At 40.8% G+C, this 26,551-nt stretch overlaps 1 protein-coding gene across 1 annotated transcript; it reads left to right on the forward strand.

Annotated features, from left to right (window-relative positions):
• Positions 1 to 17,146: 17,146 nt before the first annotated feature.
• On the forward strand, positions 17,147 to 19,359 carry LOC307260396 (beta-2 adrenergic receptor-like; the record flags this gene model as incomplete). The annotated part of the gene is made up of 3 exons (XM_080040628.1): positions 17,147 to 17,270; positions 17,379 to 17,670; positions 18,315 to 19,359. The coding sequence occupies exons 1-3, from the start codon at positions 17,150 to 17,152 to the stop codon at positions 19,357 to 19,359; spliced, it is 1,458 nt and encodes a 485-aa protein (XP_079896754.1). The 5' UTR covers positions 17,147 to 17,149.
• Between the last annotated feature and the right edge of the window lie 7,192 nt (positions 19,360 to 26,551).

The raw sequence follows: 26,551 nt of genomic DNA on the forward strand, positions 1-26,551 counted from the left end.
TTGTGGGCATCTGTGGATATAAAGTTTTTGACTGTCAGACTTTCGGTGCGGAAGTTATAGCCCAAAACGCCTTTTCCTTTGTTGTAGCGCCACCTAGTGGCTGGGATGTCTGAATTTTTTTGTCTGCGTACGGGGTACGGACGTGGATATGTCCTGGAAGTGGCATGTCCCAAACCTTTACGGTTTGGGCTGCAGCACCACTTTTACGCGGAGAAAAATAATAATAACTAGAACTGCAAGCAGTTGTGAACGGGGGCCAAGCCTCCCACACGACTCGGGATCGGGCGTCGTCGTCCGCGGCGCCGGCCCCTCGCTTCACGGAATCCGGAGATGTAAAGTTTTTGAATGTGCGATGTTCGGTGTGGGAGTTATAGCCCCAAACGCGTTTTCTTTGCTTCTTGTGGTTTTGGTGCCCCCTATGGATGACATTCGCAAAACTACGTTAGATAGAAAGATGCAGCTCAATGTACCAAACAAGTGGATGTCAAGTTTTTGAATGTGCGATGTTCGGTTGGGGAGTTATAGCAAAATCAAATTGTCAACCTCTCCTTTGTAAAGACACTTTTTTGAATTTTCCCATTTTCCCGCCTAAACACTTAGAAAATGGCGAAAACAGGCAAAAAAATTTGAAAACTCTTTTTTTTAATAAGTCCGGCCCACATAGGAATTTCTTGCCCATATTTTTGCCATAGGCTCAGGTATGCCCCATGATAGTCTCCCTTCAGTTTCAAGAAAATCCCTTTTTTTTTTTTTTTTAAGGGATTTGCGCAAATCTTTAAAGCGCTAGCGTTTGGTCTTCCGATGGTCATAGAAAAATTATTTGACCTTCCTTTGCTCGTGGGAGTCGGTAGAGCATAATGCTTTTGGTTTCGTCCAAATCGGGCGAAAACTGTAGGAGGAGTATGTTTTGGTGACTGACACAGTTTTTGCGATGTAGCGAAAAATTTATATATACGCAAATGGGCGTGGCCTATCTCAAAAGATGCAGCTGACTTGTGGGCATCTGTGGATGTAAAGTTTTTGACTGTCGGACTTTCGGTGTGGAAGTTATAGCCCAAAACGCGTTTTCCTTTGTTGTGGCGCCACCTAGTGGCTGGGATGTCTGAATTTTTTTGTATGCTGAGAGACCGGGGGTCTGAACTAGTGCTGCAAGTGGCATGTCCCAACCCTTTACGGTTTGGGCTGCAGCACCACTTCTAAACATGGAATAATAATAATAATAATAATAATAATAAAAGGCCCAACAAAAACAATAGGGTTCCCTGCCCCGCAGGGCTTGGGAACCGCGGTGCTCTGCATTCCGCGGTCCCAGCCCTTCTCGGGCTTGGCCCCCTAATAATCCCTACAAGATCAATAGGGTTCCCTGCCCCGCAGGGCTTGGGAACCGCGTTGCTCTGCAAAACGCGGTCCCAGCCCTACTCGGGCTTGGCCCCCTAACTAGAACTGCAAGCAGTTTTTACCGGGGGCCAAGCCTCCGACGCAACTCGTCGTCAACCGCCGCGCCGGCCGCTCACTCCGCAGAATCTGCGGATGTAAAGTTTTTGACCGTGGGATGTTCGGTTGGCGAGTTATGAGCAAAAACAGATTAAAATGGCGGCCGGAGCTAATTGCACAATGTAATGTCAATGGACATGCTAGCTGAGATTAGCATCCCGCCTTTTTTCTTTGATGGAAAAAAAAAAAATCAAATTTTATTAAAAAGTCCCTTACACATTAATATTTCTTGGCCATATTTTTTATATAGACTCGTGGATGCCCCTTGATGCTTTCCCGTGAGTTTTAAGAAAATTCCTTTGGCCAATTAGTAGATATAAAATTTCCTAATTTATGGCGCCCCCTTATGGCGAAATTCTCCAAATTTTTTATTGAACGCAATTAAGGGTAGCCCCAACATATGTCTAAAATTTGGACTTGATCCGACTTATGATTTTGGATTTATGAATTTCTACGTAAAACGTAGCTAATCAACAAATATTTCAAACGCTACCGTTTCGTAATCCACGGTCGGATCAAAATCATTTTACATGATTTCTTTCCGTGTTGGTCGGTAGATGTTCTGTGCAAAGTTGGGTGTCAATTGTGCAAAAATTGTGGGAGGAGTAGCGAAAAGTCAATTAGGAGATATACAATTTCCTAATTTATGGCGCCCCCCTATGGCGAAATTTTCCCAATTTTTTATTGAACGCAATTAAGGGTAGCCCCAACATATGTCTAAAATTTGGACTTAATCCGATTTATGATTTTGGATTTATGAATTTCTACGTAGAACGTAGCTAATCAACAAATATTTAAAACGCTACCGTTTCGTTATCGATGGTCGGATCAAAATGCTTTAGCATGATTTCTTTCCGTGTGGGTCGGTAGATGTTCTGTGCAAACTTTGGTGTCAATTGTCCAAAAATTGTGGGAGGAGTAGCGAAAAGTCAGTTTTACAGTTTTCGCGATTTTGCGAAAAATCTATAATATCGCAAATGGGCGTGGCCTATGCCAAATGATGCAGCTGACTCCAGTGCATCTGTGGATATAAAGTTTTTGACTGTGGGATGTTCGGTGTGGGAGCTATGACGTTTTCCTTGATATAGCGCCACCTAGTGGCCGGCATGTCTGAATTTTTTTGTCTGCGTAGTCCGGACGGACCTGGATCTAGTCATGCAATTGGCATGTCTGCACCCTTTACGGTTTGGGCTGTGGACACAGTTTTAGGGGGGTAAGTATAATAATAATCCTTACAAAAACAATAGGGTTCCCTGCCCCGCAGGGCTTGGGAACCGCGTTGCTGTGCAAAACGCGGTCCCAGCTCCTGCTCGGGCTTGGCCCCCTAACTAGAACTGCAAGCAGTTTTTACCGGGGGCCAAGCCTCCGACGCAACTCGTCGTCAACCGCCGCGCCGGCCGCTCACTCCGCAGAATCCGCGGATGTAAAGTTTTTGACCGTGGGATGTTCGGTGCGGGAGTTGTATAGGTATCGCTGTTTACGGATGAATTTCGCAAAACTGCCACGGTGGAACGATGCAGCTCAATTCACAGAACAAGTGCATGTCAAGTTTTTTAATGTGCGATGTGTGGTTGGCGAGTTATGAGCAAAAGTAGATGGTCAGCCTTGACAAAATGGCCGCCGGAGCTAATTGCACAATGTAATGTCAATGGACATGCTAACATTCCCGCCTTTTTTCTTTGACGGAAAAAAAAAAATCTAATTTTATTAAAAAGTCCCTTAAACATTACTATTTATTGGCCATATTTTTTCTATAGACTCGTGTTTGCCCCTTGATGGTTTACCGTGAGTTTTAAGAAAATTCGTCTGGCCAATTAGGAGATATAAAATTTCCTAATTTATGGCGCCCCCTTATGGCGAAAATTTCCGAATTTTTTATTGAACGCAATTAAGGGTAGCCCCAACATATGTCTAAAATTTGGACTTGATCCGACTTATGATTTTGGATTTATGAATTTCTACGTAAAACGTAGCTAATCAACAAATATTCAAAGTGCTACCGTTTCGTTATCGATGGTCGGATCAAAATTCTTTCGTATGATTTCTTTCCGTGTGGGTCGGTAGATGTTCTGTGCAAAGTTTGGTGTCGATTGTCCAAAAATTGTGGGAGGAGTAGCGAAAAATATGTTTTTCAGTTTTCGCGATTTTGCGAAAAATCTATAATATCGCAAATGGGCGTGGCCTATGCCAAATGATGCAGCTGACTCCAGTGCATCTGTGGATATAAAGTTTTTGACTGTGGGACGTTCGGTGTGGGAGTTATGACCCCAAACGCGTTTTCCTTCGTTGTAGCGCCACCTAGTGGCCGGCATGTCTGAATTTTTTTGTATGCTGAGATTTCACGGACCTGGATCTAGTCATGCTATTGGCATGTCTGCACCCTTTACGGTTTGGGGTGTGGACACAGTTCTAGCGGCGACAAATAAGAATAATAACTAGAACTGCAAGCAGTTTTTACCGGGGGCCAAGCCTCCGACGCGACTCGTCGTCAACCGCCGCGCCGGCCGCTCACTCCGCAGAATCTGCGGATGTAAAGTTTTTGACCGTGGGATGTTCGGTGCGGGAGTTGTATAGGTATCGCTGTTTACGGATGAATTTCGCGAAAGTGCCACGGTGGAACGATGCAGCTCAATTCACAGAACAAGTGGATGTCAAGTTTTTTAATGTGCGATGTGTGGTTGGCGAGTTATGAGCAAAAGCAGATTGTCAGCCTTGACAAAATGGCCGCCGGAGCTAATTGCACAATGTAATGTCAATGGACATGCTAACATTCCCGCCTTTTTTCTTTGACGGAAAAAAAAAAATCAAATTTTATTAAAAAGTCCCTTAAACATTACTATTTCTTGGCCATATTTTTCATATAGACTTGGGTATGCCCCTTGATGGTTTCCCGTGAGTTTTAAGAAAATTCCTCTGGCCAATTAGGAGATATAAAATTTCCTAATTTATGGCGCCCCCTTATGGCGAACATTTCCAAATTTTTTATTGAATGCAATTAAGGGTAGCCCCAACATATTTCTAAAATTTGGACTTGATCCGACTTATGATTTTGGATTTATGAATTTTTTCGTAAAACGTAGCTAATCAAGAAATATTTAAAACGCTACCGTTTCGTTATCCATGGTCGGATCAAAATGCTTTAGCAATTTTTCTTTCCGTGTGGGTCGGTAGATGTTCTGTGCAAAGTTGGGTGTCAATTGTGCAAAAATTGTGGGAGGAGTAGCGAAAAGTCAATTAGGAGATATAAAATTTCCTAATTTATGGCGCCCCCCTATGGCGAAATTTTCCCAATTTTTTATTGAACGCAATTAAGGGTAGCCCCAACATATGTCTAAAATTTGGACTTGATCCGATTTATGATTTTGGATTTATGAATTTCTACGTAGAACGTAGCTATCAACAAATATTTAAAACGCTACCGTTTCGTTATCGATGGTCGGATCAAAATGCTTTAGCATGATTTCTTTCCGTGTGGGTCGGTAGATGTTCTGTGCAAACTTTGGTGTCAATTGTCCAAAAATTGTGGGAGGAGTAGCGAAAAGTCAGTTTTACAGTTTTCGCGATTTTGCGAAAAATCTATAATATCGCAAATGGGCGTGGCCTATGCCAAATGATGCAGCTGACTCCAGTGCATCTGTGGATATAAAGTTTTTGACTGTGGGATGTTCGGTGTGGGAGCTATGACGTTTTCCTTGATATAGCGCCACCTAGTGGCCGGCATGTCTGAATTTTTTTGTCTGCGTAGTCCGGACGGACCTGGATCTAGTCATGCAATTGGCATGTCTGCACCCTTTACGGTTTGGGCTGTGCACGCAGTTTTAGGGGGGTAAGTATAATAATCCTTACAAAAACAATAGGGTTCCCTGCCCCGCAGGGCTTGGGAACCGCGTTGCTGTGCAAAACGCGGTCCCAGCTCCTGCTCGGGCTTGGCCCCCTAATAACTAGAACTGCAAGCAGTTGTGAACGGGGGCCAAGCCTCCCACGCGAGTCGGGATCGGGCGTCGTCGTCCGCGGCGCCGGCCCCTCGCTTCACGGAATCCGGGGATGTAAAGTTTTTGAATGTGGGATGTTTGGTTTGGGAGTTATAGACCAAAAGGCAAAAATAATGGCAGAGAAAGATGCTCAAGTGTGTTTTTGGCGCCCCCTTTTGGAGCAATTTAAGGAAAAAGTAGAACCAGCCTGAGAACCATAGGACAAACACGTGTGAAGTTTGGTGTTAATAGGATGAATCGTTTTGGATTTAGGAGCAGTTTGGTAAAAGGTAGCTAATAGGCAAATCTTTAAAGCGCTACCGTTTGGTCTTCCGATGGTCGTAGAAAAATTCTTTACACAACATTTGCTCGTGGGAGTCAGTAGAGCATAATGCTTTTGGTTTCGTCCAAATCGGACAAAAACTGTAGGAGTGTGTTTTGGTGACTGACACAGTTTTTGCGATGTAGCGAAAGAAAATCCCATATGCAAATGGGCGTGGCCTATCTCAAAAGATGCAGCTGACTTGTGGGCATCTGTGGATATAAAGTGTTTGACTGTGGGATGTTCGGTGTGGAAGTTATAGCCCCAAACGCGTTTTCTTTGCTTTTTGTGGTTTTGGCGCCCCCTATGGAGGACATTCGCAAAACTACGTTAGATAGAAAGATGCAGCTCAATGTACCAAACAAGTGGATGTCAAGTTTTTCAATGTGCGATGTTTGGTTGGGGAGTTATAGCAAAATCAAATTGTCAACCTCTCCATTGTAAAGACACTTTTTTGAATTTTCCCATTTTCCCGCCGAAAGACTTAGGAAATGGCGAAAACAGGCAAAAAAATTGAAAAAGTCTTTTTTTTAATAAGTCCGGCCCACAAAGGAATTTCTTGCCCATATTTTTTAGATAGACTCAAGTATGCCCCATGATAGTCTCCCTTGAGTTTCAAGAAAATCCCTCTTTTTTTTTTTTTTTACAGATTTTCGCACATTTTTAAAGCGCTACCGTTTGGTCTTCCGATGGTCGTAGAAAAACTAATTGACCAACTCTTGCTCGTGGGAGTCAGGAGGGCATAACGCTTTTGGTTTCGTCCGAATCGGGCGAAAACTGTAGGAGGAGTATGTTTTGGTGACTGACACAGTTTTTGCGATGTAGCAAAAAATGTATATATACGCAAATGGGCGTGGCCTATCTCAAAAGATGCAGCTGACTTGTGGGCATCTGTGGATATAAAGTTTTTGACTGTCGGACTTTCGGTGCGGAAGTTATAGCCCAAAACGCCTTTTCCTTTGTTGTAGCGCCACCTAGTGGCCGGCATGTCTGAATTTTTGTGTCTGCGTACGTACCATGGACCTGGATAAGCCATGCAAGTGGCATGTCCCAAGCCTTTACGGTTTGGGCTGCAGCACCACTTTTACGCATGGAAGAATAAAGAATAATAATAATCCCTACAAGAACAATAGGGTTCCCTGCCCCGCAGGGCTTGGGAACCGCGTTGCTCTGCAAAACGCGGTCCCAGCCCTACTCGGGCTTGGCCCCCTAATAATCCCTACAAGAACAATAGGGTTCCCTGCCCCGCAGGGCTTGGGAACCGCGTTGCTCTGCAAAACGCGGTCCCAGCCCTACTCGGGCTTGGCCCCCTAATAATCCCTACAAGAACAATAGGGTTCCCAGCCCTACTCGGGCTTGGCCCCCTAAAAGGGTATGGGGGTGCTCCCCCAGAGATTTTTGACCATCAAACACTTAATTTCCTGCATTCTGGTGGATTTTTATTCATCTAACGTTGCCTTTTCTGCATCAATTTATAGTGGAAATATTCAACATTCAGGTTCCTAAAGAAACAACTGGAACCATCCTGGATTTTTCAAAACTTTATGCACATTCAAAACATATCATGTTTTGAGTATTTCTTTTTTAGGAATCATGACTCAGCACCAGTGTTAACTATTTATGATACTTTACATTGGTAATGAAATGACAGCCACCATTGGAAATTAAAAGGGTGGGCAGCTAGGTAACGTTAGCTAGTTAGCTAAATTGTAACTTAAGGCAAAAGTTGGAAACAAATCATGTTAGCTTTCATCCTTAGACACTTGACACAATCAATCATCAATATTGGCATGCTATTTAGCCTCATAGATTGGCCTATTTACAGCCCACAGAAAACTGACATATTTTCTTCAATGCAAGTTCATCAATTCAAGGCTTAAAATCTTGAGCAGTGGAACTTTCAACATAAATTCCTAGCAGTAAGCTATGCCAGTGTCCTAACCAACGGGAGCATGTGCGACGTGCGGATATGGCACAGATTCTGCATGCAGCAAAAAAATTAAAAAATAAAATATATAGCTTATAGCTATTATAATTTTTATTTATTTTTTTTTTTTTTACAAAAAAGATTTGGGGCTAATCAAATTAGATCTGGGGCTTTAGCCCCGAATAAAACAGCCTAGTGACGCTACTACCTGTGGGTAGGGGATAGTTCTGGTTTTATAACCTCTTAAATCATTCTGATGACCTCACCTTTTGCATTTAGGAAAATGTCCAGAAATTCCAAAGAACGTTGGTGCAGTTTAACTTGGAGCAACCTTCAATTACCATGAGGGATGTTTTTCCCCCCACAAAATGTACAGTGGCATTTAATACAATATATATATAGGGGAAGGTGGGGTGATTTGTGCAACTTTTTACTCAAAGTGATTTTAAAGTGAGGCCTTGACAGTTATGTCTCCAACTCAAATATGTACATATATTTCAGGATGTTGTGCATCCCTGGCAATAAAAACTTTGGATCTGGAATAAACTGTTTAAGAAATATAGCTTTCGGAAAAAAAGTTGTCTTGTCGCACAAATCACCCCACGTAGTCACCATCATCATCTTTCTGGCCATCTGAACTCTCATCAGTGGTGTCGTTAAGTGGAATTGAGATGTCACTCTCTTCTGAGCTACTGTAGACAATCACTTTCTTTTGGTGACCAGCGTTTACAGCCATGCCACTGGCACAACTCTCAGAAATGTACTTTGCACTAGTTGCTCCGTGCTTGTGGAACCAACTGCCACCTGACAAATGTGATTCCCCCTACATTTCTGCCTTTAAATCAAGGCTCAAAACCCATATGTACACCCTGGTGTTTCCTCCCCATTAACTATCTTACCTCTGCACTACTATCTGTGTTTATGTGGATGTATGGGCTTTACGTCTTTTATTTTGGTTATTGTTATTGTACCTTCATTGTTTACCTACTGAATGCACTATGTACAGCACTTTGGACAGTGCAAACTGTCATAAATGTGCTTTTATAAATACATTTTACTTACTTACTTACTTATAACTCACCCAGGCCCTTGCGCACAAATCACCCCATCCCCAGAATTTTGGATAATAGGCATGATGCAGCAATTTAGGGTTGACATTGTGCTAACTATATAGACTCAAAGTGTAGCATACCAAAGCACTAAAACATGTGTCAAATGTTTTCAAACGTGTCTATAATTGTTCAGACACAATAATCAAAAAACCTTGATCATGGAAATTTTACTTTGAAAGGCAAAACACAGTTTTTTGAGCTTAAACGTGCTTATATCTTATTCCTTGTGTCTCCCTTCTTTACAGGATGAGTCAAATGGACGGCTCTTCTTAAATATGTGGTCACATTTCCAATTTCTTCCACGGTTTTCTAGAAACAAGGGGTTTTGCAACTTCCAAAATGCACAAATCACCCCACCTTCCCCTATATATATATATATATACATATTTATACACTCAACAAAAATATAAACGCAACACTTTTGTTTTTGCTCCCATTTTTCATGAGATGGACTTAAAGATCTAAAATTCATTCCAGATACACAATATTACCATTTCTCTCAAACATTGTTCACAAATCTGTCTAAATGTGTGATAGTGAGCACTTCTGCTTTGCTGAGATAATCCATCCCACCTCACAAGTGTGCCACATCAAGATGCTGATCTGACATCATGATTAGTGCACAGGTGTGCCTTAGACTGTCCATAATGAAAGGCCACTCTGAAATGTGCATTTTTTTGCTTTATTGGGGGTCTGGGGACACAGAACCAGTCAGTATCTGGTGTGACCACCATTTGCCTCATGCAGTGCAACACATCTTCTTCGCATAGAGTTTATCAGATTGTCAATTGTGGCCTGTGGAATGTTGGTCCACTCCTCTTCAATGGCTGTGCGAAGTTGCTGGATATTAGTGGGAAGTGGTGCATGCTGTCGTATACGCCGGTCAAGCACATCCCAAACATGCTCAATGGGTGACATGTCCGGTGAGTATGCTGGCCATGCAAGAACTGGGACATTTTCAGCTTCCAAGAATTGTGTACAGATCCTTGCAACATGGGGCCGTGCATTATCTTGCTGAAACGTGAGGTGATGTTCATGGATGTGTATATATATATATATATATATATATACTGTATATATATATATATATATATATATATATATATATATATATATATATATAGCTATATATATATATTATTATATATATATTATTTTTTATGTTCTCTCCACCAAATCCACTCAATTTCATCACAAATGTTACCATGCATGTTACCGGTACAAGCTTTGAGTGCAGGAAAAGCGCTATATAAATTAAATATATTATTATTATTATTATTATTATTATGCTTACATTTTCCTCAGCTCCTCTGCCTTGGATTCAACCTACAACATGAGGTAACACTTTACAATACGGTACACAAAAAAAGAGTAGTTACCCTTTTTAAAAAGGGTAGTTTACCTTTTAAAAAGGTAAGTTTACCTTTTAAAAAAGGTAAATTTACCTTTTACATGCAAAATACCTATTTTGGTGAAAAAAACATGCTTACCACAGCACCATGAGGTCCTCTCTTTCAGGGCCATGGGGAAATGAGAGGGGCTTGAAAACATATATCTCACATGACCACAAATGTTTTCCGTTGCCTAGATACAGGGGGTGGCTCACATTACCCGATGCCTCAGATTCCCTCGTTCTCCCCTATATGAATATACATTTTTTTTTACATCTGACGGTGTTGGTCATATTCAAAGTTTCTTAAACAGAACAAATGGAGTTTTTCTAGTAGCCATTTGGTTTTTGTTTTGATGATAGGTGCTAGTATGAACTACTTCAGGAAAATAAAATGATGATCAAAACATTTCAAATAACTTCTTCAGAAATTGTAAGTTGGTGTATCATGGTTGTGATGCAGGACTTTCAAGATTTGGAATGTAAAATATTTTTTTCTTATATTATATTTATTGTTTTTTGAATAGTAACTATTCTTTTTTGAACAGTAAAAAACAGTAACTACTATTAAGGTAAACTACTCTTTTTAAAAGGTAAACTACTCTTTTTTGAAAGGTAAACTACTCTTTTTTGAAAGATAAACTTACCTTTTTTGAAAGGTAAATGGTAACACTTTACAATAAGGTACACAAAAAAAGAGTAGTTACCCTTTTAAAAAGAGTAGTTTACCTTTTAAAAGGTAAATTTACCTTTTAAAAAGAAGTTTACCTTTCAAAAAAAGAGTAGTTACCCTTTTAAAAAGGGTAGTTTACCTTTTAAAAAGGTTAGTTTAGCTTTTTAAAAGGTAAGTTTACCTTTTAAAAAGGTAAATTTACCTTTTAAAAGGTAAATTTACCTTTCAAAAAAGGTAAGTTTACCTTTTAAAAAGGTTAGTTTACCTTTTACATGCAAAATACCTATTTTGGTGAAAAAAAACATGCTTACCACAGCACCATGAGGTCCTCTCTTTCAGGGCCATGGGGAAATGAGAGGGGCTTGAAAACATATATCTCACATGACCACAAATGTTTTCCGTTGCCTAGATACAGGGGGTGGCTCACATTACCCGATGCCTCAGATTCCCTCGTTCTCCCCTATATGAATATACATTTTTTTTACATCTGACGGTGTTGGTCATATTCAAAGTTTCTTAAACAGAACAAATGGAGTTTTTCTAGTAGCCATTTGGTTTTTGTTTTGATGATAGGTGCTAGTATGAACTACTTCAGGAAAATAAAATTATCAAAACATTTCAAATAACTTCTTCAGAAATTGTAAGTTGGTGTATCATGGTTGTGATGCAAGATTTGGAATGTAAAATATTTTTTTCTTATATTATATTTATTGTTTTTTGAATAGTAACTATTCTTTTTTGAACAGTAAAAAACAGTAACTACTCTTAAAGAGGACCTATGATACTTTTCGACTTTTATGACCTATAAACGTTGTTATAATGATTTATAGTCATGTTTAACCATACTAGAGTATCAAGTAATTACGTACATGCATTTCGACGTATTCCCTGCTGACCGTCTGGGGTGGCTGTGCAGAGCACTAAAAACTATGGCAGCCAGTCGAGCTGAACTTGTTCACAACTTCCCTTCGCAAGGTAACCAATCACAACGGAGTTGGGTTTGCCGGAAGGGGGGGAGGGGGCGGAGATGGCAGAAGCAAAGTGTTTACAGGGCCTGCTGGATCGCCAAAATAAGAGAAAGAGCTTCCCGAAAATCTACATAGTTTTTTGTGATGTGATTCGTGTCAGGTTGCTCTATAGCAGTTTTTAACAAGAAATTAAGACCAGAAAAGTAGTATAATAGGATCTCTTTAAGGTAAACTACTCTTTTTTAAAAGGTAAACTACTCTTTTTTGAAAGGTAAACTACTCTTTTTAAAAGGTAAACTAACCTTTTTAAAAGGTAAACTACTCTTTTTTAAAAGGTAAACTACTCTTTTTAAAAGGTAAACTAACCTTTTTAAAAGGTAAACTACTCTTTTTAAAAGGTAAACTTACCTTTTTAAAAGGTAAACTACTCTTTTTTGAAAGGTAAACTAACCTTTTTAAAAGGTAAACTACTCTTTTTAAAAGGTAAACTACTCTTTTTAAAAGGTAAACTAACCTTTTTAAAAGGTAAACTACTCTTTTTGAAAGGTAAACTACTCTTTTTAAAAGGTAAACTACTCTTTTTAAAAGGTAAACTAACCTTTTTAAAAGGTAAACTACTCTTTTTAAAAGGTAAACTACTCTTTTTAAAAGGTAAACTACTCTTTTTAAAAGGTAAACTTACCTTTTTAAAAGGTAAACTACTCTTTTTAAAAGGTAAACTTACCTTTTTAAAAGGTAAACTACTCTTTTTAAAAGGTAAACTTACCTTTTTAAAAGGTAAACTACTCTTTTTTGAAAGGTAAACTACTCTTTTTTGAAAGGTAAACTAACCTTTTTAAAAGGTAAACTACTCTTTTTAAAAGGTAAACTACTCTTTTTTGAAAGGTAAACTTACCTTTTTAAAAGGTAAACTTACCTTTTTTGAAAGATAAACTTACCTTTTTTGAAAGGTAAACTTACCCTTCTAAAAGGGTAACTACTCTTTTTTTGTGTACCTTATTGTAAAGTGTTACCCAACATTGAAGTGTTTGTTTACGGTGGTTCCCATGTTGTCTTATCTGTCTAGCCCTGACCCTACCTTAGCTGAGTTGTTTAAGTTGCTTTAAGTTTAACTTTAACTGCAAATGCATCAGAGTCCTTTTACTGCAGTGTCTTAGTAAGATCAATGAAGCAAATGAGAAGATTATTTAATTGTTGGACATTCAGGTTAAAGATTATTGTTTTCATTCTCATTGTTCATCAGCACAGCTACCCAGCAGCCAAAAACAGAAGTCTGTGGTTTTAAACAGCAGCTTGTATGGGTTAACTTGCAGTAGGGTGGTGCTGAAAAAGAGCTCAGAAACATTTCCCTGAATAAATAAGGGTTAAAAAAATAATGTTTCTCAGAGGACACAGGGTGCTGTCTAGTAAGTGCACTGGAGACATGCAATATTCACTGTAGGCCATTTCTTGTCCCCTGATAGGCTACTCCTGCTGTGATGTCACTGGGGCTTGCTTATAAAAGAGGTGAAGGGCTCAGCTGCTTCAAAAGGGGCAAGTGTGGTGGAGGGCTGAAAGAGTGTGTTCTATACATGAGTGTATACCAGAAAGAGAGAGCAAGGTACAGTGTGTATGTGTCTGGGTGTGTGTGTGTCTGTGTGTGTGTGTGTGTGTGTGCGTGTGTGTGTGTCAACCACAAAACCAGACAGTCATTACTCACAAGAACAGGAAGAGGCACCAAAAGCTGCTGACAAACATATTATAATGATACTTTGTGTTTTGGATTTAAAAGTGTCTGGGTTATCAAATCACTGGATTGTAAAGAAGAGGACGGAGCCTGGAGGTAAGAAAATTTAAAGCGATTGTTAAGTCTGGTTTACGCACACATGTTTCATACACACTGTGTTTGATTGGGCACATAAATAACTTAAATATACCTCGACATCAAGTGTCAATTGCTGCAGATTTAAAGTTAAAATCAAATTAAAAAATAAAGTGTTAAATAAATAATAAGTTAGGTATCAGCCTAATAACAATTTTATTGGATACAGTTTTTGCACTGCAAAAAGCTCAGACCTTTTTAAACTGATTTTAACAGTGTGTTAACCTAGATAAAAGTCCATTTAGATTAAATTCATAACTGCTAAGAGGTCTGATGACAAGCGAGGCTTTCCTAGCATACGATCAGAGTCGATCTTGCTAATATTTCACTCATTCAGTGAATCCAAACTAGTTTCATCAAAAACATGTATAGTTAATTTGAGCAGGATGGCAAACTGTTTTATGGCTCAGTTGTTATTAGAGCATGCACGCTTTTCACGCAGTATACAAACACAACGCTCTTCCCTCATTGAAAAGCTGGATGCTCTGTGTGCATGTGTATGTGTATGCACTTGTTCCTGTGCTTTAGTGTTTGTGCATGTATAATTTAGTGTTTTAAGTGCTCAATATAATTAACACCACAAAGCAATTGCTGCCTAAATATTTGGATATTTACTGTCACCACCATGAAAGGGTCATCAGTGAAGAAGGTGGCATGGTCACCTTCACAACATCTTACAAACATGAGTAAAAGATTGGGTTCATTTATTTGGTTGTATGTATTGGATTGTGTGTCAGAGCAGGCTTGTGTGTAGTGCTTCATTCGTGACAATTGAATCACCCTTCTAATCATAGGTAATGGAAAAATTGATTTTTTAAAACCAGCCTGAAGGTAACTTTACGACAGATACATCATTCGCCCCCACTCTCTCTCTCTCTCTCTAAATGTTAATAGTTTTTGAGACACTTTAGGAATGACGACAAATTGTTCACACAGACCGCAGACAGTATGATTGACAGCAAACTAACACTGACAATTATTATTATTTGTACTGTGCTACCTCAGTAATGCCATGATACTATAAGGCTTTTGTTTGTATATACGACAGCAATTTATTCCACTTGTGAATGATGTCATGAAAAAAAACAATCTTGTCATAATCCACCCTGGCATTTTGAAACGCATCCCAAGATTCAAACAAGTCACCTACTGACCATGGGAGGACTGGAAAAACACTTGTGAATCAATGTGTCTATTTACAGCTGGCATTAACCTGTGCTTTGAGAGTTTGGATTGTATTGGAGTAAAATCAAGATACGTTTTCATCCCAGTTTACCTCTACACAGAAGATCCTATAAAACGAACAGAGGTGTGGACAGAGGTGCATCAAAAAACCTGAACCGGACGAGCTGTTTCCCTTAACTTACTAACTAAGAGCAACGCAAACATAAATAAAACTCCACCTATGAAGCAAACAATGCAGCTCAGACAGTTAGTAGATACACTGTTGGACGACTGCTCTTCCTTAAGGCCAGGACACACCAGCCCGATAATCGCCGTCGTCAAAAAAAAAGACGAATCTGTTTGGTGTGTGCCGTGACGTCGGCCGACGTAGAGGTCGTCGGGCTTGTTTTGAGCCTGTCGGCCGCCGATTGAGCATGTTCAATCGGCGGCCGACCGTCTTTCATTTGGAGCAATTTGATTGGTGGAGGGCTAGCGAATCAGTGAAGCCCGGAAGTGAGGCGGGTAGCACAAACAGCTAACAACAGCTAGCCATCGTTTTAATGTGTTTGTTCGTTTCGTTTTGCGAGTACTCACATGCATCAGCTAATGGGGATCCTAATAAAATCAAATCAAATCATCAACCCTTGTTGACTGCTCGACACCATGCTCGACACTCTCTGCTAAAAATTGTGCTCTTATGGTCCATAAATATAAATACGTATTTCTATCTATGTTTATGCTCTAGAGAGCTGTCCCATCATTTCCGGCTTTCGTATTTTTTCGGGCCACAATACAGATTAGCGCCGCCTGCTGTTGTGGAGACATTACGTCCCGCGAGCGTACGGAAAATAAACAGTCGTCTCGGTGTGTTCTTTGGCCCCGACGGGAAGACTGGAGCTTCCTGAAACGGCCGACTCCATTTTTTGCGTAGTCGGAACATGTCGGACTGGTGTGTCCTGGCCTTTAACCTCTGATTGCTTTATAGTACCCCACTTTACATTGCCATCCCCCCGACCATTTGGATGGTTGGAACAGTAAACAAAGATCACCAGGGTGTCTGTTGTCAATTGGGGCAATGCTGTAAAAGAGGCTTCATGCTCACCAATAATAGGTTATATAAATAGATGTTAAAGGTGGTGTCAGTGATTCTGGAGAATGCTTGTTGTCAAAATCACTTTTTGTCAAAATCAGTAAATAGCACACACAGTACAGGTAGCGAACTGTGAGAAGATATTACTCTAACTGATTTTGACAATAGTGATTATGGCAAAAAGCATTCTTCACACTCGCTGACTCCAACATACATTTGACCCAATGGCTTATTTCCTACACGCGCTGTGTAAAACAACTACGAAAAATAATTGAGTAATAAAAAAGTGCATAGGATATCAAAAGTTCATTCTATAGAGCGGCTCATGGGATCAGTCAAATGCCCCTTTTACCCCTGGCATACACCTTATGTACTCATCTGACTGTAACATATGTCCAACACACCCAACAAGGTGCAATAAAACAGTTTATGCACTGCTTAAACTTGGCACTGCTGCTGCTGCTCTCTTGCAAACACCACATACCACAAATGCTGCTGTAGCTCAAATAGCAATTCATAAGCCCTGACACTTTCCAAGCATCCATCTGCCCCGGCCAGCATACACCTTTGGGCCAGGCGTGTGAGTCGAGGAGTGAGCCTTGAAGCCAAATGTAAACTCTGTACAAACTGTGCATTAATATGCAGTTTCAAGTGTGTTTGTGTGTGTGTGTGTGTGTGTGTGTGTGTGTGTGTGTGTGTGTGTGTGTGATCTGAAAAATAATCCAGTGCTAATATACAGCCTAGACTCTGTAAACAGGCTTGTTGCTAGCTACAGCGTGCCCAATTGTTTACAAACCCATTTAAGCAGAAATCATTATCTCTTGATATTTAGATAGTGTATGATCCATATCAAAAAGTTTTTTTTATCGAAGGGGACACATTGCAATTTTTCAATTTCATGTTAGGGACATTCTCATCTAGAGCAGTTTTTTGCCAGAAAGCACAGTTGGCAGGCACCAACAGATAGCCTACGTGCAATGGAGTAATTAGAAATCCACCTTTTAGACACTGGACACTTTGTTTGGTCAAATGTAAAAGATGTAGCCCATCCATGTTAAAAAAGATGGGTTCACTTTAAAGAAAAATATGAAGCATGAACTGACCCTACGCTTGAGCTGTCATCTCTGTCCATGATGAACAAAGCAGTGTTGTGCTGTGTGTGTTCTGACTGTAGATCATGGAACATGCTAGCAACGTCTCTACACCGGCTAACCAATCACCGGTCACCGAGTACAGTGATGGAACGCTTGTGCTGCTGGGTGTTGCAATGGCCATTCTGGTTATGGCCATAGTATTTGGTAAGTTCCGAAACATTTCACCACTTCAGTTAGTCGATGGTTTATAGGAAATTTGAATTATAATTTAGGAAATAATTCTATTCTTGATGTATCTTTTCTTATGTCCAGGTAACATGCTAGTGATTACAGCCATCCTGCGGTTCCAGCGGCTCCAGACTGTCACCAACCTCTTCATTGCCTCGCTGGCTGTTGCTGACCTCATCATGGGTTTGGTGGTGGTCCCCTTTGGCTCCAGCTATATCCTGCTGAGAGCCTGGAAGTTTGGGAACTTCATGTGCGATTTCTGGACGGCAACTGACGTGCTGTGTGTCACGGCTAGTATCGAAACCCTGTGTGTGATTGCTTTGGACCGCTACCTCGCCATCACCTCGCCACTCCGCTACCCAACGCTACTCACTAGGTAGGACAAAGACAATTCTTCCTCAGCACAAAATATTATTCACAATTCATGGGTTGTTGAATGGATTCAGCATTTTATGAGTCACAAAGGGAAGAATATGTTGTACGTCTAGCCACACCTCCAAACCAGTGATGACACAGCAGGTGTTTTCAATACCCCGTCACAGTCAAAACATGTTGTGACATTACTTTTTGGGGTGGGGCTAGAGGTGCAACAAGCTGGAAAATTGGATCCATAAAGCTGTGTGACATTTACTTTCCACCCTTTTCTTCAGTGTGGTAATATCCTTCCTCCTGCAGATTTGCTCTTCTTAAATATTGGTCGCAAATAAGAATCAATTTATTTTTTACTTTTTTGTTTACTCCAAAACTTTGACTATACAGTTTAATGCGTGGAATAAGAAAGACAATATCTGTGGTTCTGCTGCATCGATTTTTATGCTTTTTTATAATTATCCATCGTGATTCTGAGAAAGTTGTAGAAATGCAATTCTAAATCGGTGCAGTACTAACATTTAATTTAGAACGTGGTCAAGGCACAAACAGTGGCCTTTCATGTTGCTTTTAGAGCATTTTCTTTTACATCTCTGTATAACCAACAATGTTTCACCTCTGGAATTCTCTTGTTCTCCTGCTTCTGACCAGGGGCCGGGCGTGTGCAGCAGTCCTGTGCGTTTGGGCGGTGGCTTCCCTCATCTCTTTCCTGCCCATCCATCTGAAGGTGTGGGTGGCTGATGATAACAACACTCAAGTCTGCCTGGATGACAAGTCCTGCTGTGAGTTTAACACCAATCCGGCGTATGCTGTGTCCTCCTCCATCGTGTCCTTCTACCTGCCTCTGGTGGTGATGATCTTCACCTACACCCGCGTCTTCCAGGAGGCTCAGAAACAGCTCGAGAAGATCAGAGGCAGGGAGAGGCGCTTCTACAATGTGCATTACACCGCACAGCCCACTAATCCCGATGATAGCCCTGCAATGAATGATCACAGGCTACCAGGGGCCGAGGTGGGAGAAGGAGCTGGACAGGACAGACTAAACATGCAGAAAACGGGAGGTATAGACACCGGCAAGGAAGACAAGTTAGAGGAGAACAGAGGAAGGCTCTCTGCTGCGAGGCGTCTTAAGTTCAGTCTGAAAGAGCACAAGGCGGTGAAAACTCTGGGCATCATTATGGGCACCTTTACGTTCTGTTGGCTACCCTTCTTCATCCTCAACATCCTCATGACCTTCCTCGACCTGGGCAAAATCGATCTGCCCTTCAGACTCCTCAACTGGCTGGGATACTCCAACTCGGCCTTCAACCCGCTGATCTACTGCCGCAGCCCAGACTTCAGACACGCCTTCCAGGAGATTCTCTGTTTGAGGGGCAAAGGAGGGAGCTGGGGACAGCCGAGGAGAGGGTGGGGGTGGGGGTGGTGCAGGGAGAGAGGACGTTACTCCAAGCCTCATAGTGGGACAAACGGGAACTCAGACCTGAATGGTGGTCGCAGGCTGGACGAAGTTCAGCAGATGTCAGAGTGGAAGGGGAGTTCGGAGAGCTCAATGCAAGACAGCTCGCTAACTCTGGCTCCTTTGACTTCTTCCTGTGAGCGGCCGGTTTTAGATGTAGCACCCGGTTCCCTGTCAAGCTGCCAGCCTAACAGATCCGCTAATGGGAGTTGTAATGAAAGTATGGCTTCCATTGCTTGACCGATTAGGACAAAAGACTGTAGTACATTGTTTGTGCGTAGCCGTGCAAGTTACCATGAGTCCGGTGAAGCTCAAAGTTTGCTTGCTTTGGTCTTTTTGAAGGTTGTAGCGTATAGCGTTTTAGCTAATTGCACATTTGGTGCATTTCAGTTACTGAGGTTTTAAAAGTTTTTTTTTGTTGTTTTTTGATATTCCAGTTTATCTTATACAAATGTTGATCTCAAAGGCAGCTGCAAAGACAATAATGTTCAACATTATGTGTCTGCTTTAAAAAAAAGGTTGACTTGGACCTTTGAGCAAAAACATTACGAGTTTCACCAAACTGGTACTTACATCAGGGCTTTTATTGGAAAATGTCTCTGTTATTTATTCCACCTCGTGTTTCTAACTACAAGTTGATTTACTTGTCCCTGAAACGCTCAATGGTGTTTTGTGCCCCAAACTGAGCATACTCTTTTAGTGTTATTTTAACACTTCAAAATTGACTGTGTAGTCTCGCAAAGCCAGACCAAACTACAGCAAGTAGTATGGTCTGGAACCACACTATTTAGAGCCGTCTATCCGGGGGGAAACTGGTCTGGCCTGTTTTTATTTCTCTAAACCAGTCACAATCGTCTATGGTGAGGGGGGGGGGGGGGGGGGGGGAATAAGGAATAAACATAGTTTGTTGCTCTCTCCCCAGGATGTCAAGACACCATAGCCTACACATTAGCCCTTGAGGAGCTCACGGGATAACTTAATGGGAATGAACTAGTCACACAGTGTTTACTCTGGTAAGATTTGCCAGGGGGAAGTTGTACAATGAAGTGGGAAAGCTAGGCTAGGCTAAGCAAGGCTAAGCTAGGCTGCGTCCCGGACCGCCGGCGCCGCTATTTTTATCCTGAAGTCTGAGCGTATCTCCACACTTTATTTCTGTCTACAGTAACGTGTGTGTATGTGTGGGAGAGCGCTGCCTTCACAGACACACATAGGTTGACTGTGAAATAATTGTTTCCAAGTTTGAGGGGGAGCTCAATACGGGAAAGCCAGCAACAGGAAGGGAAGGAGTAGCGCTGGTAGCCGACGCAAGCGCTTATAGACGCTGGCGAAACCCGGTCAGTCAGACTACCCTAACCCTAACCTTATCCAGCGCTGCCTTGAAGGCTCTGTTGGGGGCACAAAACACCTACTGAAACACAGGAAAAATATGACACAATTATTTAAGGAAAATTCTGCTGATTGCAGTATCTGAGTGAAACGGTTCGCAAACACATTGTGGCACCAACTTATCACCAACAGTAGAAGATTTAAAGAGGTATCGAACAACATCTAATGCACTGCATGTATCTAAACAGTTGTGTAGCAGTGTATTGAACAAAGTGAGTATGTTACAATTGGAACAGAGAGAGGCTTAAAACGGGTTTGTATTTTATGATATCAAATATTCATGAATAAATTAACAATCAAAGGAAAGGCAGTTGACCAGACTAGATTGACGGTGACGTTAACAAAGCACCACCTGTCATCCAACTGACTGATTCAAACATAGCTTATTTCTGACGCATGTACGTAAAGGTTAACTCTATACACCTGCTACGCTTGTTTCAAAACAGTGGCCAATTTAATAAAAAACTAATACAGAAATCTTTCATGTGTAAATAACCATTTAACATTGCTTCAAATTGATCAGGAATTCCATTCCTATTGCAGAAGCTAATGTAGAAGAAAAAGTATTCAAGACCCCTTAAAATGAATTTGAATGCATATTTAAATTTCATCTTTCTCAAAGACTCCATCGAGACCATGACAAGCAATGAGCAAGCTGCCACATGACCAAAGCCTCTGACGTTCAAAACACACTGGTGCCATATGATATACATCACAACAAGCTATTTTTTTTTCGACAATATGCCACGAGACACGAAGCACAAGCAAGAAACTAGAACCCCATTTTCATTGCGTATAACCTTGTCTTGAGACTGCAAGCAACACCAGCACAAGCCGCACATCTAAACAGAACCTTCACAGAGCAAAGTTATTAAACGGTTTGTTTGGCTTATTCACAGCAGAAGTTCTCATTTGAGGTTCCCTGTAACAAGCCCCTCAGATTATCAACACACCGCCTGTTTTTCATTCCTTCGTGATAAACCTCACAGCTGGTCCAAAACCATTTACTGCTGTATATTTGTGTATTAGATAAACATCTCAGACCCAAACTTGTGACTTTCCCTCTCTCTCTCTCTCTCTCTCTCTCTCTCTCTCACTCTCTCTCTCGCTCTCCCTATGTTCACTTTCTTTCATCACAAATTGGCTTTAACCCCTCCTCTCCCTCTCCCCAAACATCAGAATCTGCCCACTCTTTCCTTTTGACCTGTCTGATTCAGTTCCGTTAGTTGAGTAAGAACTTTGTAAGTCAAAGCTTGTGATATAATCTTTATGTAGTTAGATAACACACATTTAAGTGTTTTTCCAACATTTTCCCAGAAACTTTGTTTGGATTTTGTTTTTATATCTGTATATTGTAATTTCAAAATGATAATGATAGAGTAGCCCACACACATCATATCTATAAAGACTTTCTAGGAGCTGATTACATTATACTCCAAGTGGACAATTTACATTTAGCAAATAATCTACCAAGCAATACATTTATATGTATAAATAATCATTTAATTTTTTTGTTGCATCTGAACAAGGTTTTGAGGGTAAATAATTAATTGTGTAAATATAATCAGTCTGTCTGTCTGTCTGTATGTACAGTGGCTGTGTAGGCCTACGAAATGTTTCGTGCTGTTGACCTTGTGATGTGAGCTGTTTTGTACATTTTAAAGCTTGAAACAAGCCATTGAATGTTCATATTTTACTGTAATGTGTACGAGACTTAAAATAATGTAGTTTTGTCTCTCTTTCAAATATAATAATTTATCTAGTTCTCCAAAAAGAACAAATGCCAAGAGTTGTTTTACAGTAATGTGTGTTTTTCTATAAAGTCTGTCAATACACGTGGAAATGGATGGAGTTTAAGCGGCACTGAAACATGAGTTTACACAAGAAAAGAAAAAGAAAAAAAGTAAAGATGTCATTTTCTGTTATATCTGTGAGGCGATCTTTGGATCCTAAAAACAAACTAAATCTGAAACTTGCTTTATGAATCTAAAGGTTAGTTTTAACTTAAGATTCTATTGTCTACCTCTTTCTGAATCACATGAATGTCATCTCATCTCCACAAATATTTATATGTAAACTGTTGTATATTTTTTTGTGAATAGAATCTGTGTGTGTGTGTGTGTGTGTGTGTGTGTGTGTGTGTGTGTGTGTGTGTGTGTGTGTGTGTGTGTGTGTGTGTGTGTGTGTGTGTGTGTGTGTGTGTGTGTGTGTGTGTGTGTGTGTGTGTGTGTGTGTGTGTGTGTGTGTGTGTGTGTGTGTGTGTGTGTGTGTGTGTGTGTGTGTGTGTGTGTGTCTGTGTGTAGGTAGGCTTAAAGGTGATTGACAGAGGGATCTCAAGATACAGTATAATCCTTCTTCTAAACAAAGCCATCTGATGCATAGTAAAGTTTGCGCGTTAGTGCTGGCACTTACTGCCAATCCTTAAGGAAATAAGGGATTTGTCATGCCAGTTGGGCTAAAAAGATAACTAAATCATAAATAAATCATCTGACACATTACAAGCTGCATGCAGCATGCTGTTCTTCAAGCTGAGCATTTTTTTAAAGGAAAAACTAGTTTTAAAGACTGCCATAGTTTCCCATGAAGCATATAAAAAATGTCCATTAGTGTAAAAACGTTGCCTAAAAAGGCTCAAGATGGGAAATGTGATTCTCCCTGCACTTTTTCAACTAAGCCAATGGGACAGAAGCTTTTTGTGCTTATTCATTCATCCAAGATATTCAAGATGACTCGGCTTTCCTATCTGTATTAAAGTAAAGTAAAAGTACACATGCACGTTTGTGTGTGTGTGTGTGTGTGTGTGTGTGTGTGTGTGTGTGTGTGTGTGTGTGTGTGTGTGTGTGTGTGAGAGAGAGGCATTAGTGACAGGTGCAGACGGTCACAGCAGCCTCAGTATCAGCTAGTGCGGAGGAAATAAAATCACCTATTCTGCCTCAATACACACAAAAAAACACACTTTGCGTATGTCTGTGTGTTTGTGTATTTGTATGTGTATATGTGTGTGTGTTTCCTGTTTCGATAAAACAAGTTTCCAACTGTATGTTAAAGGGGTAGTTCGGAATTTTGGACATAGGACCTTATTTCCAAGTTAGCCAGTGTGTTGCTTATCATTGGAGATTTTTTCATCAAATTTCATTCAGGCCTTCTAGATGCAGAGCTCGCTGGTGCTAGGCTAGCACAAGTCAACGGTTGTGGCTAGCCTGCTAATAAAAACAGTTTTACCCACTCCACAGTACACCCGTGGCAAATAAATTATAACGCCAGACCATCAATGTAAATGCTTGTGTTGATAGAATAATGTTAGAAATAAAACCAAGCTTGCATGGCATTGCATTTTGAGGGACTTGCTGTGTCTCAGCAGCCAGCGTTATACTTCCTGGTAGTAGGCTACGGCAATCTAGAAGGACTGAATGAAATTAGTTTAAAACGTCTCCAATGATAAATTACACACTGGCTAACTTGGAAATAAGGTCCTATGTCCAAAATTCCCAACCACCCCATTAAGGTTAATGTAGTCTACTGAACATACATGCCTTTTTGTTGTGCGTCCTACATTTTTGTTGTATCTGTAAGTGTCTTGGTTGGTGTTTTTTCCGTCTGTGTTTGTTTTCAATATTAAAACCTGCAATCCGATTGTCCTCTGAAAGTGTGGAAATGTTGTGTGTTATGTACGTTTCTTAATCTAACACAAATCAGCTCTAATAGTGTGCTTAATGCATGTATCAGTTGACTACTTTATACCGTAACCCATGGCCAAACTCAAGTCACCAACTGATGGAGGAAGGATTTATGTGTTTTAAATTCTCCGGACTTCCTTTTCCACATGTGAGTATTTGCTCTCCTGTCCAACATTAATCTGGGCGTGTCTGTTCTATCATGGTACAAGGTGTTAACTGGAATTATAGAGCTGACAAGGGGCATCCCGTGTGATCACTCAACCAACAAAGACACAACCGTTAGCATGCATGGTTATAGACACACATAGGAGAGCCCACGTGTACACACCCTTGTTGACAGGTGGTTGCAATTTAATCCCTGCAGATCAAAGACAAACCCTCTAGGTTGCTCCTCAGTCCTCTGTACTCAGTATAGAGGGCTGGAGGTATGCCCTCAAGATAAATATGCACACACACACACACACACACACACACACACACACACTATATTTTGAATACATATATGCAACTGTGCATGTGCACACACACCGGTGCACAGACTGGCTGTGCAGAATATGTAGAAAATGCAGGATATGCACAGATGTGCAATGTCCTGAATGTGTGTTTGGGGCGCGTAATGGGATGTGTCAAGTGTATCACATGATCACAGAGAGTTTATAGATGGTCGGCTCATGTTGCTGCCTAAAACCAAGCCCACTCAACATCTCCTGCCAAGAAGAAAGTCAGACATTGAGAACAGACAGATATTCTGTCTGTGTGTTCTGTCTATCTCTTATTCTGTCACACATGTACAAACACTTGCTCCAGAAGTAATGTGAAACATAAAAGCTGCGCTGTAACGTATAAAGGTGCAGTAAACAATGTGGGGCTTTTGCAGCAACTAAAAACGGTGACACTTCATCTCAAATGTCAATATAGAAGTCAATAGTATTTTTAATGTAATAAAGCACTGCAACTGTAAAAATGCACAGGTGTTGAGTGGACTCCATGAGGAATAGCTGTGGCTGTGGATATCTCAATAAATCAAAATCAAATAACCTTCACAGTGTCTCTAGATGCAAAACATGTTTGTCTAAATATATGAAAATGTCATTATTTGGTTTGTACAATGTGCACTTTTCAGGCACAATGTGTCAGATAGAAGGGAACTGACGGGCCAAAGAGAAGTGTGAATGGGACGCTTAAGCTCACGCGACCATGAACCACAGCACTAGGGATTCATTGTCACTAAATATAGTAAGGTCTGAACATTTCTAAGGTTGGCTACCTACCCACTGTATATTCCCCTTTTGAATAATGTATGCATGGTTGCCTGTATGCATCACTTTGTGTGTGAGCATGTTTATGTATGTGCAGCCCAGGAGACTGTTCTTCTACAGTGGACTGCTGTTTGCACAGAGACATTACATAATGTTTGTCTGCCCTTGGGTGCCCGGGTGGAGGCATCTGAGAGTCACTCAATGAGTGTCCTCCCAAAACTGGGGCAATAAATGGAATAAGAGCAAGCCAAGGGGAGTGAAAGAGAGATGCCAGCACAGACCTCAAGTCAAAGCCGACTGATTTTGCCTGTAACAGATGTGTGTTTTCCCAGAGTGCCACAGCGTTTTATGAGATCCCTCCCTTAGCTGAGAAGGAATGACAGAAAAAATATTGATAAAAATAAAACCAATAATTGAAACAGGACACCAGTCTCAAACACACAAACTACCTTTTGAAATTCAACGTATTCAGAAGGCTGGGCTGGGCTATACTTTCCCAGACATACACTTGGTCCAGTCATGTGTACTTAAGTTGCCTTTTAACCTGATCAGACAAGAAGAAATGTGATAATTAACCCTTCCTTTCATGTAGCCGCTGCCTATGACATGTCTTTAAGAGTCTGTGAGGACTGTGAGACTCAAGTACATATTGCATGGTTCATGAACCACGAAGCAGCCTACACATGATAATCCCTCTTTTGTAGTAACTGCTGCTATCTATCCCATGACCATAGGTGAGAGATAACAGCACCCTGACAATGAGTGGAATCCAAAATGGGAAATTCTGTGTTGCGTTGTCACCGAAACACCCAGGAGTTTTCACATCCAGATTACAACGTGGCATAATTCCTCTTTAAAACCAAGGAATTATATCCATGTAACCACAAACCCTCAGATATGGGAACAAGCGCAACGATCCAACCGCAACTAAACTCAACACCACAATGATCATATCCAGTAGCTTTGGTCTATAAATAAGGCCTCTCTATCTTGCTTGCACATCAATCTGCAGTAATACACTGGCCAAAACGAATAACTGTAAACGAGAGCCTTGATGTGGTTTTGGATCACAGCCCTCATCACTCAAGCAAGGTTTTTTGTGGAAGTTGG

Source organism: Ammodytes marinus (assembly GCF_949987685.1).
Source record: "Ammodytes marinus genome assembly, chromosome: 14".
Lineage (NCBI taxonomy): Eukaryota > Metazoa > Chordata > Actinopteri > Uranoscopiformes > Ammodytidae > Ammodytes > Ammodytes marinus.